Source organism: Onthophagus taurus, chromosome 1, assembly GCF_036711975.1.
Source record: "Onthophagus taurus isolate NC chromosome 1, IU_Otau_3.0, whole genome shotgun sequence".
Classification (NCBI taxonomy): Eukaryota; Metazoa; Arthropoda; class Insecta; order Coleoptera; family Scarabaeidae; genus Onthophagus; species Onthophagus taurus.
In genome coordinates this window covers 30,672,258-30,690,425 of record NC_091966.1, presented here as the reverse complement: position 1 = coordinate 30,690,425, position 18,168 = coordinate 30,672,258, and the positions used below count along the sequence as shown (strand labels likewise).

The following is an 18,168-nucleotide window of genomic DNA, read 5'->3' as shown; positions in this document are numbered from 1 at the left end:
GTCTGAGACTTTAAACTCTTCGCTTTGAACGGTCTTAACGTAAACAACTGTTTGCATTGGCTGAAACATACTCATGCCACTGAAAATTTCCCCAGTAAACTAAAGACCTTGTCAAAATAATGATACAAAGATCGCTACACTTTCAATCATACTTTTGTCTATTGTCTTGTATACTGTTATCTTTGTTCTGCTCGTGAAGACTCGTGAGCAGAAGTGTCTCTGAAGACCATGAAGACTTAGTTGCGATATTGATGCGTCGTTTGATTTCATCCCTACATTTGTTGGTAGTGTTCACGAGAGATCCAAGGTACACAAAACTATCAACTTGTTCGAACAAGTATCTGCCAAACTAAATTGTTGGGTTCCTTAGCGGGTCGCTAGTGGCAACCACGTACTGTGACTTCTCCTGGTTACAGTCAGTCCGACGCTCTTTGCGGCAATATTAGTAGTTGTTTCGCTATGTAAAAGATCGTGCCACCCCTTATTTCAATTTCTTAGATTGCCTTTTCCAGTGCAAGATTAAAGAGTAAGCATGAGATTGTGTCTCTCTGTCTTATTATGATCAATGTTGATTGTGTAATCCGTTCTCTCTGTCTTATGCCTTGCTTAATTATAGAAAACTTTCCGCTTTCTCATTACACATAGTTGTCCCAAGATAGTGTGCTTTCTTTTTTGAATACTACGAAAATGCTTTCGCACGATTCTTAGAAAGGTTAGGTTCATTTCATGCCACGATTTTTAGCCCATTCAGGAAAGTATGTTTTAAAATTCTTTTTAATTTCAAACTCTTTTAAAGTTTCGCCGAGGTGCTTTCAACTTTTAAACTCCTCCTTTAACAGAGAATTAACTATACAGAAAAAATTGTGTAACAAAATATAAACGTAAGTTTGTGGAAGAGATTTTGACGAAACTCGTAAAACACACATTTTATAAATAACACTTCATTTTATATTTCTTTAAATTTTATTTATTTTATTGAATCATTTCAAAAGTAATGGTAACTTTAGTATCCTTCTTCAAAATATATGTCGCCTGTTTTTGTAGATAACTAAAACCATGCAGATTAATAACTGCTATGAGTGTGGTGATGGCTTTCGCCATGATAGCCGCCATGACTACCATGGTGGCTATCACTATGATATCCCCCTTGATATCCAGTATCGTGATGATTGTTGTGGTAGTCGCTATGATGATTACTGCCATGATGACCTCCATTATGATAACTACCACCATGATGACCATCAAAATGACCACTGTCATAACTACCGCTATGATGACCACCGCTATGATATCCACCGCCGATATGAAATTCCTTATTCAAACCAACAAAACCGCTATGGTCATGATGTTTATGGTGAACACCTGTTTTCTGAAGACCTATGTCAGCTCCAATGGCAATACCATGGCTGTAGCTTGTTATTAAGCAAAAGATGTTGGAAAAAAATGCGAATAAGATCTGAAAACAAAAAAAAATTATTTAATAATTTAAAAAAAAAAATTATTTACTTACGATGTGTCTCATTTTAAGGCAGTGTATACTGAGTCACAATTGCTTTTCTAATTTGGTTTATATAGGTAACAAACTAGACTTAATTAGGTTTAAGTGATAAAGATCGTTAGAAAATCGGGGAATATTAAGAACTTGTTTTGCACTAATCGATAGTAATTATGACGTATTTTGAAATCCAGGTTGTTGCACTCTAACATATTATTAAGAAATATATTGAGTTATTTAAAAAAAAATTAATATAGGTACTATGTCGTTTCAATAATTAGAACAAAAAATAAAAATTTAGATAAACATACGAGAAAAGTACAGCAATTTCCCCCCCTTAACATCATTACAAATTTTATGTTACTTCGAATAATTTATGCTTCAAATGAAGATGCCGATTTTCTTGAATATTGTAGTTATTTACCGTTAATTTTGGAAAGTTGTTTATTGTAAACGAGACATCTTAAATTGCAAGATAGCTTTACAGACATATTTTCTTATTTCTGGTTTTTTATATACAGGGAACAACTTAGAGATATCCAAACTATTTTTGCTGGACGTTAAAAATCTTTCGCTGTCATTTAACGAGATCAATATTCTGACTGGAAATGTGTCTTTTTTTATTTCTTAAAGTGTTCATCAGAATTTGTACTGTTAATTTCAGCAGTCGACAATTTAAACTGTTAAAACGTTTTCTTGAATGTAATATAACGAAAAAGATATTAATTATGAAAAAAATAAATGTACTTTATAGCTTCATTCAAAAACATACATGTATTCCAGAAAAGAGCAGATATGATCAAAAGCAATTGAACTTCAATACAAAAATCGCTAACTATTATAAAAATTCAAAAATTAAGTTCGGCCAAATTTAGATTTATTAATGCTAAGGTGATTACCGTTTTAAAAGGGTAATAATTCTGGGGATAATGTGATCTTTAAAATTCAATTAAACAAGATATTGAGAATTAAAATCTCAAAATATTTTAATTACGTCTATCGCCATATTCCGTGCGTCATCATTCTGATAGTTTCTATATTGACTTATCTTTGGACAACACAATTTACATCTTCCCTATCAAATACAAATGTATTAAAGATCTAATTTTGCAGTTACTATTTATTAATTCGCAGGATAACCATTTCCTCATTACTATTGCAGATGAAATAAGTAGTCAGATTCATGAACAACAACTTTTTACTATTGTTGATATGACGATTAGTTATTTACACGTAAAAATTGATAAGAAGAGTTTGTCACTTACCTATCGGATTCAGCTTTAAAGTTTTTCTGAAAAAAAATCGTATGAAATATTTGGTAGCTCCAAGGGTGTAGAAACCAATTTCGATAACAATGCAATATAAAAGCTTCAGAACAAGAACATTTAATAATTCGTAAGTTTAATTCCAATTTAACATTGAATTTATGGATCAGATAGAATCTATATTAGGAATGAAGCCAAATGCTAGACATGTTGAAGCAATAGTTAAAATGCTTACAGTACGTCAGATGTAATAAGATTATTAGAATCGCGAAGTTTGTTACAAAATTCATGGTAAACTTACTTAAAATTGCCGACATTTTAGTAACTTAAGAGGTTTTATAATCCCAACTCTTCCTTTATTATTGAAACAGATGATGTTTCTTTCCGGAGGTAATAACGCTGCAGAAAAAGATAGAGAAAATGATTATAGCCTAAGTAATATAAAATCACTACATCAAAAAGTGGTAGGATTCTTTTGATCATATTCGGCAAAAAAAACTAACTACTAGCAAGTAGCAATTGATTACCATTTTAAAAAGGAAGAACAAAATATAAACATACTTTTTACTTATATTTTATATCTAATTTACCCCTATCGGTTATATACACCATAGCACACTGCGGTATAGTTTGCAGTGTTAGGCTATTTGGGGTTGGGCATTATTTTGCTGTAAAAGTAGATCTTCCAACTAGTGAAAAAACCAGTGATTGGCGTTGGGTAAATACCCGGCGGGTAGGTATTTATAAAATGGGTATTTATCCGGGTATTTACCCCAGCCCAGGATAAATACCCAAACAGTACCTATGTATAAAAATGATACAAGTAAAAATATAACAGATTCGGAAAAAAACGAGAGCAAGATGATGAAATAGACATTGAAGACGAGGAATTACTTAGGTATTTGCCATCAATGTTTATGCTTTTCGGGTCCAATTCAATTGTTTAAATGCTGTCTCCAGGATTGTAATGAACAAATTGGGTTCAACATTGTATCACCTTATCTTACCCCACGACCAATGGTACTTTTATGCAATTTTACCGTCATTGTAGCATTCTTGTAAGTGCTATAAATATGTTTGGTGTATCGATAATCGACTCTACATTCTTGAAGTGGTTGCAAAACTGCCATCAACTCAATTTGAATAAAATTTTATAAACACCTCTAAATACCCATCTTGGGTAAATACCCCCGGGTATATATCCAGGGAATTTTCCCTTGAAAATAAATACCCGGGTATTTAACAATACTGGAAAAAACATGCTCCTCATGTACATATTGTTGTGCGTTCACGTTGCCTTGGAGGAATATCAAACGAGACTTTAGGGCTGGTTGTACCACCTCTTGATAAATTTATCCGATAGATAAATTGGCGCACTTAGCCAATGAGAGCGCTTAAAACCGCTGTAACCATGGTAATTATCCCTTAGATAGTTTATCAGGAGAATGGTACAACCTTCCCAAAACCCATAAGTTATACCACCCCATGCCATAATCCTCACAGTTTGATGCATATGCCTCGCAGCAGAAAATTCAATATTGCGACGTTTTTCCCACATCTTCATCTAACTCTAACACGACTATCATGACTATCACTCTATGTTTCAATACAGTCGAACTTATACCACTCTAATGCCCGATTTCGTACATTATTATATCGAGTCGAAATCGATGCAATAGTTATTGGATCGATGATGTCGATGTTGCTGTCGGTATTAAGCACTTGGTGGCAACGCAAAATGTGGAAAATGATAGAATTACAAGGGAGGCTCTGGGGACTGAGTAACAGCGGTATAATTATAATATCTGTGTAGAGGAAATGCTACATGTCCTTTTAAGCCTGTCTGGTAGGCGAAGATGGCAATCCTATCACCAGAACTGGGATTTGTGGACTGATCTTTCGCTGGTCCTAAATAAACTCATTAGCGAAACCTTAACAAACAGCTGGACGGATCTACAGTTTTCGACCTTTGTCATGAAGCAACGGACAATAATAGAAACGTGGAATATTAGAACACTTCTCGAAATGGAGATGTATAAACTATTTATGCTGGGACTTATGTGAAGTCAAATGGCTTGGACAAGAAGAATAGACACAACAATGTCGCGAAACAGTCACTTAATTGAAATCCACAGGGCAATCAGATAAAAGGAAGGTCCAGGACAACATGGAAGAGGACTATGATGCAGGAGTCGGACTGGAGGCCGATTGAAGATGCATATTGAGGCCCTATGCTCCAGATAGTTAGTTAGAAAATTTAACAAAGAAATTGTATAACTAGAAGCAGCATTGCTTATCTCCGCCCGTATACGAGATTGAAGCCAACGTTCGAGTGTTTGTTTTGGTATTGGTCCCGCTGACAGTGGCGTGTATAGTTTCGGTAAAATCAGACATACACAGTGGCGTACATGAAGAAATGTATATCATCATTATTTTTTTTATTGAGCATGGTTAAAATGTTTATTAAGGAATATAAACTTTAAGTTCTTTTGTAATTAATTAATTTATAATTATTGTAACCGTATAAATTGTGAACAGTTTATTTGTTACAAGTAAATTAAAGATGATATAATTAGAAATTTACAGTACTTTCATGGTAAACATTGCAGTAAAAATATTGTATTTGCAAATAACATTGGTATTTTGTTTCAAAATTTTTATTACACAACAAAAAACTTAAAAGTTAACTCATAAATACAAATTTTAAAATAACTCTCATTGATTTGATAATAATATTTGTTTGTTTAACATATGTCAACGCCTAGGTTCTTGATTTATTAACTTGGTTTCATTAAATAACTTTACGTTAATACATTTTGTTATTATTAACTTTATACGTTGTATTTCATCCCCATCAATAACATCATCATACGCATGATCTCCAAAAAGATCATAAATGTTTTGAGGTAAACTTAATAAAATGGAATTACTTAACTTTAAAAGTCTGTTCTTGGTATTGAATAATACATTTTGTCGTTTATAGTCTCTAATAATTTTTTCTCTAGTTAAGTAAAGTTTGACTACAAATTCAGAAGCTTTAGTCAAAATTCAATATGCCTTTTGTATCTATAGCAGTTCCTTCTACTATATTTAAACAAAATTGACAAGTAATATTAGTTTTTAGAAAATAGTAGTTAGGTAGTTAAATGCATGTTGTCTAAGTTCGCAACGTCTATAATGTCCAGTGTTTCAATTTCATCATTTTTATTTTTGAGTATTGATGGACAATTTAAAATATTAGTATAATCTCATGCAATTGCATTTTCAAATTCTGCCCCCTTACTGCCAGTATGTACTAATAGTTTTTTGTATTCTTGTTCAAATTGTAGTGCAGTAGGATTGTTACAATACCCACAACGCAACGTCGCCTAACTGCACTAAAAAAAAACCTTAAATGGTTTTGTGACAATTTGTAGTTAGAAATAATTTTTTTCTATCTTTAGGAAAACTGACATCATTTTGAATGAAATCTTGTTTCTGAAAAATATACCGTATTTGTCGGATTATAAGACGCACCTCAAATTTAGAGACAATTTATTGAAAAATATATTTGAATGGTACCTTCAAACCATAAAACACACCCATAATTGAGTCCATTTTTCTATGTAAAAAGGTGCGTCTTATAGTCTGAAAGCCAAAGCCAAAACACAAATGCTCACACAAGCCTTGTTTACTTAGGAGAGAATTATTCATTTATTAGGGTACGGTAAACATGGATAAACATTAATCAGGTAAATTTATTTTTAAAGAAACTATAAAAAGATTGGCCTGTTCGGAAATACTCAGTGATCGTAGGCCGAATGGTCCAATCTGAGCGCGTCCCGTTCTGGATTGAGTGAAAACGTAAACAAAACATCGAACACTGGCTTCAACTCTTGGTGTTTATATGTGCTTCTAGTTATACAATTTCTTTGGAATTTAATAATATAATAAGGTATAGGCAACTTATTAAACATACTTTAACTTAAGTATGGTTTATGATTAATTATAGCTAAGGTTTACACCTAAAATACAAAAAATAAGAATTAAGTGATATATTTAACATATATTTTTTACGTTGTTACAATTATATGATAAGAAAAAATTTAGCTTGAAAGGTATAAATGATAAAAAAAACATAAATCGATTTTGATGACCATTTACAACAAATATAACCAATAATTAACTAGCTACACTTCTATTTGTACACATACGGTATCTTGTCACACTCTTGTTCTACTAGAGTCTCCTGTTAATTTATCTAAAATCTATAAAAAAAAGTAAATTAATCGTTTTAAAAACATAATATCAATAACATACAGCACTGATTCCTGGAAAATTGAGTATTGTTCCTAAAATTGGTACCCTCCTTAAGAAGTTAACAGCGACAGGTAAAAATCCACTGCAAAACAAAATTTATTTAATTTACAGAACATTAAAGAAAAATAAAAAAAAATCCATATATTTAAGTCTTTTTACTCATTGAGATTAATACATTCAGTCAAAATATCACAATAAAAATCAAATCTTAATAAAATACTCTAACGAATTCGCTCATCGTTTTTAGTTTAGATCTACAATATCGTGCAATACCATACCTAAATAATAAGAAAAAGCCATAAGATTCAAAGATCATGCCAATGAGAGGCCAACCAACTAAAACTATGATTATTCCTCCGAAGAATGCGACAGAAGCTTTTACTTTGTGCCGCTGAAAGAAGAACCTAAAGGTTCGTTCCAAACCTATGACGCAAGCTAATCCTGCAATAAACAATATCTAAAAAGAAACGAAACTAGTAAATTAATAAAAAAGAGATTTTTGATTACTTACGTTGCCCAACGCCAGTAAACTTTTATCAAATATCAACAACACCCCAAGGAATATGAAAAACATCCCAAAACCTGCCAACCCAACACCAATTTCTAAAAATTTGTTAATTAATGTTAATATTTTTGGTACAATTAAAGAACATATTACAACTTACTTTGCGTGTCTGTTATATCGTAAAACATTTTTGCTGGTTGCGAGAGATTAACAAGGAAAAGTATTCTAGTTTGGCAAGTACATAACCTTACTTATCTATGTCCACGTCATTCTTGGGTATTATTTCTCGGAAAAATCACAGAAAATACAACTCCAAGTGGTCGAGATGAGTTTTAGGGCATTAATTAGATGTAGGCGTAATGTATATTATATAAATTCATTGAAAAATTTACGTAAAAACTTTAAAAGTAAGTTGAGGTATGTCAAGTTGATGTTTAAATTAGCTTTATGTGTTACCAACCTTATTTTTTTGAAAAAATTTAAAGTTACTGTTGAAATATTTGCTTTTAATTATATTTATAAATGTATGTTAATATGTATACTTTAATGATTCATTCAAACTTAAAATTGTAAATCTTTATTTTTAGTAAAAAATGTTTAGTTTCTTATTGTATAAGAATGTAGGCAACCTAAATGACACCTATGATTTGTTTATGAAATATAAGTAAATATTATTAATTTAATTCAAAATTAGATATAATTAAAAATAATTGTAATTATCAAATTAATTTGTTTAAAATTTACTGATCAGCCTGAAAATATATAAATTTCAGATTGGTTTATAGATATCATAAGTTAAATCGGTTGCCTATCCTCAGTAATGTCTTTTTAATTCTGATAAATCATAAATCATTAATATTTTTCTTTATTGCTTGACACAGAAAACCCCCCAAATTACGCAGATAACCTTTTCTTTTGTCAGCATCTATTTCAGTCCCCCGATTTTCCGATGACGTAATCGAAACGAAGGGCTCTTTTCATGAATCATACGCTCGCCGGATTGCCATTAACTTATTAATCTAGTTATAAGAGGGAAGGGGTCATTGACTACTAAATTAACTCATTTTAGTCTTTTTTCTGTTAAGCTTCGGCTTGAATACTTCTTATAAAAATCGTGTTATAGATGATAGCACGAAATTAATGAGTTTAATTAAGTTGCACATCGGGTTATTTTATTATTATCTTACGCAACATCTCAAGAAAACTGTCGTCAAAATTATTTTTAAAGATTGTTTTATGTTTTCAAATCGTCTTATCGTGTTTTAGATTAAAGAAGTAGTATCTAATTAGATGTTTTTATTGAGTAATTGGGGTGATGTTTAATTATAAACATGCTTGTTATGTTTTTAATTTTAGTTATAACAACAAAGTTGTTTTTGAAATGTTCACTACAAAATTAAGACAAAATAAAATAAATCTACTTAACATTTAGTCAATCAAATATTATTTTTGCTATATTAACATTTGTTACGCATAAAAAATTTTATTTATCTAAAATTAACCTGATTCAATACTTGAAGTTGGTCGTAGCTTTTCCGTGGTGAATTAATTAATGAGGAGCTTGGTGCGTCATTGGAATTCCGAGACGGTTTATTTTTTTGTAGACAGGATGATAAATTATTTCAGTGGGGCATTGTATGCTGTCTCCTTAATTTTACCGTACCAGGATGTACTTTACTAAGTTGCAGTTCTCTAAGTGGTCTATGAATAAATTGAATGCAAAGGAAATGGCACTAATGGCTGTAGAAAGAATTAAAATATAATTGTATTATGTATAGCAAATCAGCAATGTGGTGCTCTAAGGACTCTAAACATATATTTGACAAAGACGATTTTTTCTTGAAAAGTATATGTACTGCATAATCTTCTGGCTAAATTAAAAGTAGTCGTGCACAGTGAATACAAAAATTTCATCTACTGATTTGAAGTATCGTTCTGGAAGCACAAAATATAAACACGTGTGGCATGAATGTGATGTTCGATGTGAATGTGCAGGAATGTTCAAAAAGCAAGTCCTGTGTTAAGCTACTTTGCAACTAGTTCATGCATGCAATGAAGTTGCGAAACATTCATTCCCACCAAACAGTTATCCATTAAATGTCTTATTAAATCGCATAAAGAAGACCGTTCCATCAGGCCGATTGGAAGTAACGCCAACACTCCAAAATCCTAATTGAGGTTGAGAATTATGACCTTCTACGTGTCTTGGAAATTCTCACTCATGTCTGCAAACAAAAGTTTCATGTTTAATGATACTATGTACAAGAGGAATGATGATTCGCCAATGGCCACCCACATGGAGTATAATTTCTGATATTTATGTTCACAAGCTTGAAAGTACCTTGTTTTTAGAATGTTATTCCATCTTTAGTAAGCTATCATTAGCAAGGATATCTATTCTATGGGTGATAATATCCTAATAGTCTAAAATGAAAGTATTGACCAATATTTTTAATTACACAGTTCACTATAATTCATTACAAAAATAGAATAAGAAAAAATTGTTAACTCTTAGATTTTACACTAACTACATATATGCTCACTGCGTATCTACTGATTACATAATTCCTAAATCATTACACTTGCTCTCATCACAAAACTGCAGCTATTAATTAATCATGGTAATTTTCTTAATAAAATTAAAGTAATTGCAAAAATTGCATTCAATAATGTTATATCAATGATCTACAAGGTTCACGAATAAAATTCATAACAATAATATCAGAAACCATTTTTTCCGAGAATTATTCAACCTCCTGTATTTTAGATTGTTAATTTTGTGATAAAGCAATAGTTTTTTCAACGTAGCTACCAAATGAACGATATTAAAATGTTATCTTATACTGAGACATTTCGATAAATTTTTGGATTTTGTGGAATATAGAAAAGTAAATGTTTTTAGCACGGTCGTTGTTATGGTGACCAATACACATGGGATGATTTTCAAGTAATAAACGACTAGAGGGAAGGGCCAACACGACGTAAAAGCAATAAATTAGTTTTGTTAATTACTTTGTGTTACGTAAATATTGGAAAAAGGTGATAATAAATGAATGTGCCAAATATTAACCCAATAAAGATTAAAAAAAACTAATATACAAGAATATGTACAGATTTGTTTTATTTTAGTGACAGCCACTGCATGGCTGCAGCAGTTTTCACATCTTTCACCTTCAATTTCAGAAAACGAAAATTTAACATCACAATATAAAATTACATAGATACAAGACGTACTTTTTGTTCCTGAACTTGAACTCATTTACGTTTTGTAAATTAATACAATTTCCACTACAATTTCAGAAAACAAACTTTAACTTCAGAACATAAAGTGACAACTGGGTAATATCTCTGTGTATGATTATAATACATGTACCAAGACCTGTTATCATGAATCCTTCCCATTGCAGCATCGATTATATTTTCAATAAAACGTAGTCTAATCTAAGTTTTGTTTTATAGTTCCATTCCGTTAGGATAGTCTCGCGTTAAAACTGTATTATGAGGTGTAATTGATTTTTCACTTTGAATACACTTAAATGTGTTCTATTGTATAACATGGAACTATAAGGAGCCAATCTATATATCATTACTTATCATTACTTTCATTGAAGTCGTTATGTTTAAAGGATTCTCTGTGACGTAAACAATATTTAATTCATACTGAACATATGGAGCCAACAGAATAAATTAAAATTGGTACCTATAGTCTTTTCAGAACCCTGCCTAGGGCAGTTGCTGTGTGGATTGAGTAGCTTAATAAAAAGTAGTAGCAAAAATTGAGAGAGGGCATGATTGGACTGCACCGCCATAGGAGAGAGAGTCCTATCACCTTGTAATGAAATCATAAAGATGTCATTAGATCACAGATAATCATCAGATTTTACAATGAAGTCACTAATTAACCGTTGTGTTTGGTTTCTGATAAAATGTTTATAAGCCTCCTCATATTTGAATAAACATTTATTAACATTTCTTTGAAACTGGAGACCTTATTTCACATTAATAATAGTAATAATAATAATAATAAAGGCCTTTATTTTGCATATAACAAAAATACAATTAACATGATTTGCTGTATAGGCGAGGTTCAGTCCGGAGACTGCTCTACCACCTAACCTATAATACATTCCGAAAACCTGACAAAATTAATAATAATATTACTAGCACGCGGCGAAAGCATTAAGAAATAAAGTGAATTAGCATTTATACACATACTGGTAATACTGCAAATGGTCATTCTCTCACAGAGATGCGCAAAGAAAACATGAAGGTTGAGATGTTTCTCTTTCTTCTTCTTTCTAATGTCGATATTCATAATGGTAGCCTACAGCCTGTTCATTACCAAAATCTAAAATTCCCACGGAAGATGAGGTCCAACATTCTCGTCATCGTTTTAGTGGTCTTGTCTGTAATTTTTTTCCGACTTAGTTATTGATTTTTCCAATTTAATGAGTCTGTCGTCTTCCATTCTTTTTATATGTATCTTGTATTCCGCATTGTTGTCTGATATCTTTGTTCCGTATTCTGTCGTGTAGAATGTTGCCTTGTATACTTCTTTTTCATCTCGACTGTTCTCATCAGTTGTAGACTCCTGATCTCTCTTATAGCCATTGAATAGAGAGCCATGAAAGTATTTGTTCTACCAAACAATCTTTCGTAGGCATCCCGAAAATCGAGCAGCTTTCATTGTTGGCTCTCTCACTTCGTTAATCCGTGGCTTGTTATTTCTGCCACCAAATATTGACGCGATTCACTTATTCCACAGTCTTGGAGTCGGTCTTACATCTTATTAGTTCCTTGGATGTTACTAAGCATTTGGTTTTGTCGGTGTTGATGAGCATATTTAATTCTTTTTCTTTAGTGTTAGAAGAATGTAGTAACGTTTGGAGGTTGTCTTCAGAATCTGCAATAAGGACTGCATCATCAGCGCAGTAGACGGCATGGAAGAATGTATTTCCCATTTTGAATCCAGTTGTCCTGGAAAAATTTCCCATTATTTTATCCATTACATCAATAATCCAGACTTTTATTAACCATCCAATAAACAAGGTTTTTGAAAGTGAGGTTTTTGATGTATTAACAAATAATGGTTTGCAGAAAAGCATAGTTATATGACATTTCGTTGCTTTATTAGGTGATCCATATTATAAGTTTTAAATAATAAGCTTTTCCCCAATAGTTTCTTTCTGACAGTTTTTCCAAAACAACCTATGCTCATCTCACCTGGTTAGTTTGCTGGATATTGTTGCGCCACATCAGGTGCTTGTTTACCTTTCAATCTTACTATTAAGACATTCTTTATTATTTAAAGAATGTCTTTGGTTGAATCTTTGAAGCCAACCATGACTTGCATAAAAATATGGCTTCTTTCATAACCTTTATTTATAATTCCATTGGTATCAATTGTAATCTTTTTTTGAGATGTGTTCCCTAGTAGTTTGTAACAATCCTTATGTATGAAGTCGTACTCGTAGAAGATGCTACACTTTTTGTAATGGCCTCTTCATTTTTTCTTATAGACCTTATTGTAGGTAGCTTCATTCATAGCATAAAATGTGGCAACATTATTATTCTATCTCCATTATGTAAAGGATCTAAAATTGTAATTTTACTCTCTATAACTAACCAGTAAATAAGAAAAGTTAAGAATCCTATTAGAAAACACACAGTGGTGAACACTTTTCTGTCGTTTATATACTCTTAGCACACTTAATCACAAAACAGAAGGGTTTTCTTGCAAAATCCCTTGTTTGGATTGAAATAATGTGGCACAATTACGAACGCAGTACAAAAAATAGATTTTTCTTGAAAATAGCTATCAACTATTGTTTTTATTTTCACTTCCGGTTGGTAATTTTTCAAGATAAATTCACCGTATTCGGACTCATTGTGACACTTAACTGGGTATGGATATAAGTGTAACACGCACATACTTAGCTTGGGGTGGGTTGCCTAATAACCTTATATTTAAATGCTTACTTCACATCAGGTTAATATGTGGAACTCTCATTCATTTGGTCCTAAACTACAAGTTGAAGCATCAATTCTTAGATGAATATTGATTATTAATATTCTTGTTAAAAACTGTAATTCTGATTAGGCATCACTTATTTTTGATAAATCGGTATTAATACAAATCTTCTATTATGTTAATTTGTTGTATATTGTATAGAAATGTTCATTAATATAATAGGAGTAATATATATCATTGAATTTGAAATAGAATAGAATATTCTAAAAAGAAAAATAAGGGCCCCACCCTATGCGCATTGAGGTGCATGTGCATGGCAACCATGATGTTCGATGCGCGCAAGTAATTGTAGGGATGGAGGTATGGTGGGGAAAGGAAATAGGGAGTAAGTGACGTCACGCCGCGCCCTCCCCACACTCTTCATCGGCTTGCTACGAGAGACCGGCGACGAGCGACACACGTTCTTACGTTTGTGTACGGTGCAGACCTCTGTTTGAGCAAGCCCATAAGCATCTCTTTCAGACCTGATTCTTCTTCGATCAGAATTCGTGCCTCTGAGACGCCGCCACCAGAAAAAATAATCAATTTTTTCTTTGTTCTATCATCAGATAGATCGTGATACGCGTTTTAAACCGTAGTTCTTGTAGTGCAAACGGCGTTTTATTTCAAGAAATAGAAGACGATGGCTACCACGGAGGAGAATAATGTACCGGTCGCTCAAACGGAAACAAAGGAGATGATCAAGGAGGAAAGTCCGGCGGCTGCGACTGAAAAAGCCGAAGAGGCAAAATTGGAAGCCGGCGGTGATGCTCAACAGCAGCAACAACCGACCGCGAAAGAGCCGGCTCCGCCCAAAGTCCTCGTCCACAAAGCGAATTTCGAGAAAGACGTGGTTTATTTGTATCAGTTCTCCCGGACCCCGTTGCTACCGTCTTTATCGCCGTATTGTCTTAAAGTTGAGACATGGTTGAGGCTGGCAAATATGAAATACGAGGTAAGTTCAATTTCAGAGAAAAAAATCGAAGACGAAACGAGAAAATGGCAGTTTGTTTCACGCCCAACCTAAATGCAGGGTTGATGCCCTATCTGACAGGGTCAGGGATGTTGCTTTAGCTGCCGGCCGCCATTTTCTCTTCTTCCTTCGCTTGTTCATCCCACAGCTTACTATGATTTTATATCATAGTGACCATATATATATAACTTTATTGTATAATACAATTAAAATGTTTTTAAATTATACTTTAACATTTAAAAATCAAATTTTATTTTAACCAGATTTTTTTTATCTTATTATTTAAAGTAAACAACATTTTTTTATACATTTTTTTTTTACAAACAATGATATCTTTTCATGGAACCAATTTCGAAATAACTAAGCACTTTGTGGTGGTTACATATACGGGGTGATTAAGAGCATAACTTATCATCCTAAATTCCTAGTAAACATTTTTGCACTATGGATATCACATTTTTTTAGCAAAATGACTATTTTGTAAAATAATCATTTTCCTATTCCGCAATGAATAAAATATAAACCTGTTTACTTATTATGGCAAATAAATAAAATGCCCATGGATGAGGTTCTACCAAAACGGCTATAGTATAATTTAAATTGGAAATTAGACTTGTTGCATTTCGATAGCAAACTTTTTAAAATACCAAAACATGAGTTACATGAGATTTAAGTTATGGATTCAGAATATAATTTATGAATCCAATACGACTTTAAAAAATTGGGTGTCAGAAACGCTGGGCTAAAATGAAAACGGGTAATGATTTGTGAACCTCCATAACTTAACTACTCTCCATAAAATTGAAATAAATTGAAACCCAAGCTTCTATGTATCACCTAACGCCATCTGTTAACATCTATTATCATTATATAAGTAATACTTAATACAGTTTACTGTCTAATGAGTTAGATCTCAACAACGCAAAACACTTCTAAATTTATTACAATTTGTCATTAGCCATCTTGATAAATGTTTATAAAACCACATCATTATCTCCAACACTCTTAAATTATGAATTAAGTATGAATAACACTAATATATTTTCTCATATAAAACATATTTCTACCAGTTTCGATGTTTGTACATCATCAGGTCACAATGTCAATTGAATAAATTTTTTTTGCCATTACGATTATTATGTAGATCTGGTAAACACAATGAGCTTAGCTGCCACGCCCAGTACGATAACTATGCAAAAAATTAATTATTACAAGTTTTATAGAGTAATATAACAGTAATTATCCTGATAAGTTAGGAGTGGACTATACCGTATAATGTAACCTTAGATTATTAGATAACATCAAATTATTCTGTAAAATGTAGATTTTAATTTGTCACATCCGTTACATAATGTATGTAACGATATTTTTTGTGCATTAAGACTAGAAAAATTGGTTTTGATGAACTCTTTTGATGTTATGGGTTTTTACTATTTAGTATTTGAATTCAACGATAACGACTGGCCAAGCAATTTAGGCAACGAATTAACTGGGCTAAATTAAATTAAAACTGTTTTGCTGAAATTTGATTGTTTATGGTGATCTTATAAGACCTTATTTGTGTTAATAGCTTAGATTAACTTTTGATATAATTATAGCCTTTGGAATTCAAAAACATTTAGTTTTCAGTTTTATTCGGAACATATCATTCAATTGAAGCTTGTTTCAAATCCAGTCAGCTTTTTCATTTTAAATTAATAAGCAAATACTTGTACTATCATAGATTCTTCATAGTCAACCAGCAAATGCGTTGCATTATATTCAAATTTGGAAGTGACCTGTATATACACCATCCTAAAAAAACCTAGCTTTATCAATTTCTTTACCACAGAAATAATACTTGAACTTTTATTCTGCTGTGGAGAAATGTACGTTCTATACACGGATGCTTCAAGGATTAATAATGATGTTATTTTGAGGGTTCTCTTGCAATTGTAATGGATTCGATGTTTTATACTGAAATTACTACTGATTTAGATACATTTCGTTCAGGTTATCACCTATCGATATCTAATGCACCTTCTTGAGGGACATTAAAAATTGATGCAAATTTAATTAGTCTTAGTTCCAGATGTTCACAAAACGTTGGCTTACTGAAATGTATTTTTTGAGATTATTTCTTGTGTAACTTAGGCATCAAATTAGAATGAAAATACTTCCTTTTATAAATAAGATAATGTATGCTGTCAGAGATAATTAATTGCTATAATAAACACGTTAAATAATTATTTATGTGTCCAGGTGAGAAAGCGGTTGTATTCTGATATAATCTAACGTAGTAAGCTAGATCAATAATAAGCTAGAATAAAAGACCACGCCTATCTACCCGAACTCTGTCATAGGCATAAGTTCATTCCGGTTGAATGATTGAGATTTTGAATGATATTTTAAAAATATTTCTTAAGAGAACTTTTCTAATGCAAGCAATGGTTAGAAAGATGAGAAAAAGAAGAGTGGATATAGAGTGTCGTGGAAGGATTGTTGAATGGGTATGGAATGTGCAAGGTTAGCAGATAAAAGGGCCAGGTTTAAGGTGGTTTGTTAGGGAGTGTGTCTAGGTTTGGTGATTTTTCGCAGTCTTCGAATGGCAGAAACTTGCCAAACGTCGACATGTTGAGCTACAGTCCAAAAGTCAAGTTATAATTCGATAACTTGCTGGAGTAGATTTTGCTTTTGGTTTAATATGGGTGTGGAAATCACCTGGATAAACGTTGTTTACACAATACTTGCATATACTGACTTCTTGCACAAATATCAGCAAGTAACTTCAAAGTCTTTTCGTTTTTGTTGAATTCTGTGGAATTTATCATCGTTCGGAAACAAAATCGTCCAACTTCGAATATTTCGGTTTTATTACAAGCTTGTCTTCTTGGGTCTAATTCTTGTTTTCGTATTTAATGATTTAGCACACTGATGCGGTTCATTAGGTAGCTATTTGATAGTTCCTAGATTCAATACGAAAGTCGGAGATGGACTTTAGGAATTCTCCGAGATTGGTAGACTTATACTGATAATGGCATCTGTATGAAATATGAAACCAAACATATTGGTCCCTAAATTTTGAACATCATGATGATTTTGGATAAATCAAGCTTGCTTTACAAGACTTGCGTGCTTAATCGCATTTTTGCAATTTTGATTTAATCAACTTTAAGTGATTCCAAAAATTGTTGGATGGTTCTGATCGATTTTAGGTCGAGTTTTCAAACATTCAAGCTATTTTGCACGATTCTAATTGTTGTAAAATCTTTTAGACAACTTATACAATATTCCTGATTGATTTTAACATGATTTTAATTTTTCTTGAACAGCACCATGATGGTTTTGGATTATCAAGCGACTTGCATGATCAATGGCATTTTTGCAATATTGATTTAATCAATATTAATTGATTCTCCAGATATTGTTACAAACATAACCTTTTCCAAAGCTGCCTCAACTTTCGAAATCAACTGGAACTAAACTACATCGTCTGTAAATTAACACTCTTTCCAGCGCTTTTGAGCTTCTCTCTCTACCATGGTGCTGCAGTTCGCTGTCAAATCCTGGCTTCCTTCAGTTTTTACCTCCATACACAATATCAATATCAACCGGCAAGTCCAATTTTTTTGGTAGCCGTTT

At 32.2% G+C, this 18,168-nt stretch overlaps 3 protein-coding genes across 4 annotated transcripts in view; 1 reads left to right on the top strand and 2 right to left on the bottom strand.

Annotated features, from left to right (window-relative positions):
• Positions 1-1,063: 1,063 nt before the first annotated feature.
• Positions 1,064-1,522, bottom strand: LOC111428659 (zinc transporter SLC39A7-like). Its single transcript, XM_023064297.2, has 2 exons — positions 1,511-1,522; positions 1,064-1,456 (listed from the first exon to the last, which is right to left on the bottom strand). Exons 1-2 carry the CDS (start codon positions 1,520-1,522, stop codon positions 1,064-1,066), a joined length of 405 nt encoding a protein of 134 aa, XP_022920065.2.
• Positions 1,523-6,785: 5,263 nt separating this feature from the next.
• On the bottom strand, positions 6,786-8,025 carry LOC111428665 (vesicle transport protein GOT1B). Its single transcript, XM_023064867.2, has 5 exons — positions 7,725-8,025; positions 7,571-7,662; positions 7,338-7,516; positions 7,060-7,141; positions 6,786-7,007 (listed from the first exon to the last, which is right to left on the bottom strand). Exons 1-5 carry the CDS (start codon positions 7,750-7,752, stop codon positions 6,963-6,965), a joined length of 426 nt encoding a protein of 141 aa, XP_022920635.1. The 5' UTR covers positions 7,753-8,025; the 3' UTR covers positions 6,786-6,962.
• Positions 8,026-13,971: 5,946 nt separating this feature from the next.
• The window catches only part of LOC111429084 (failed axon connections), a 48,939-nt gene continuing 44,742 nt past the window's right edge, over positions 13,972-18,168 (top strand). For both annotated transcript variants that reach the window (XM_023064874.2, XM_023064873.2), the window contains exon 1: positions 13,972-14,529. In XM_023064874.2, the coding sequence (XP_022920642.1) occupies positions 14,218-14,529 (312 nt within the window). In that variant the 5' untranslated portion in view covers positions 13,972-14,217. The remainder of the gene's footprint in view (positions 14,530-18,168) is intronic.

Bases quoted from the DNA above. Each gene is read 5' to 3' on its own strand.
- LOC111428665 (XM_023064867.2), bottom strand. From the start codon at position 7,752: ATGTTTTACGATATAACAGACACGCAAA. The intron at 7,663-7,724 runs GTAAGTTGTAAT...ACAAATTTTTAG, and splicing joins CGATATAACAGACACGCAAA to AAATTGGTGTTGGGTTGGCA. The intron at 7,142-7,337 runs GTATGGTATTGC...TTTGTTTTGCAG, and splicing joins GGCTTTTTCTTATTATTTAG to TGGATTTTTACCTGTCGCTG.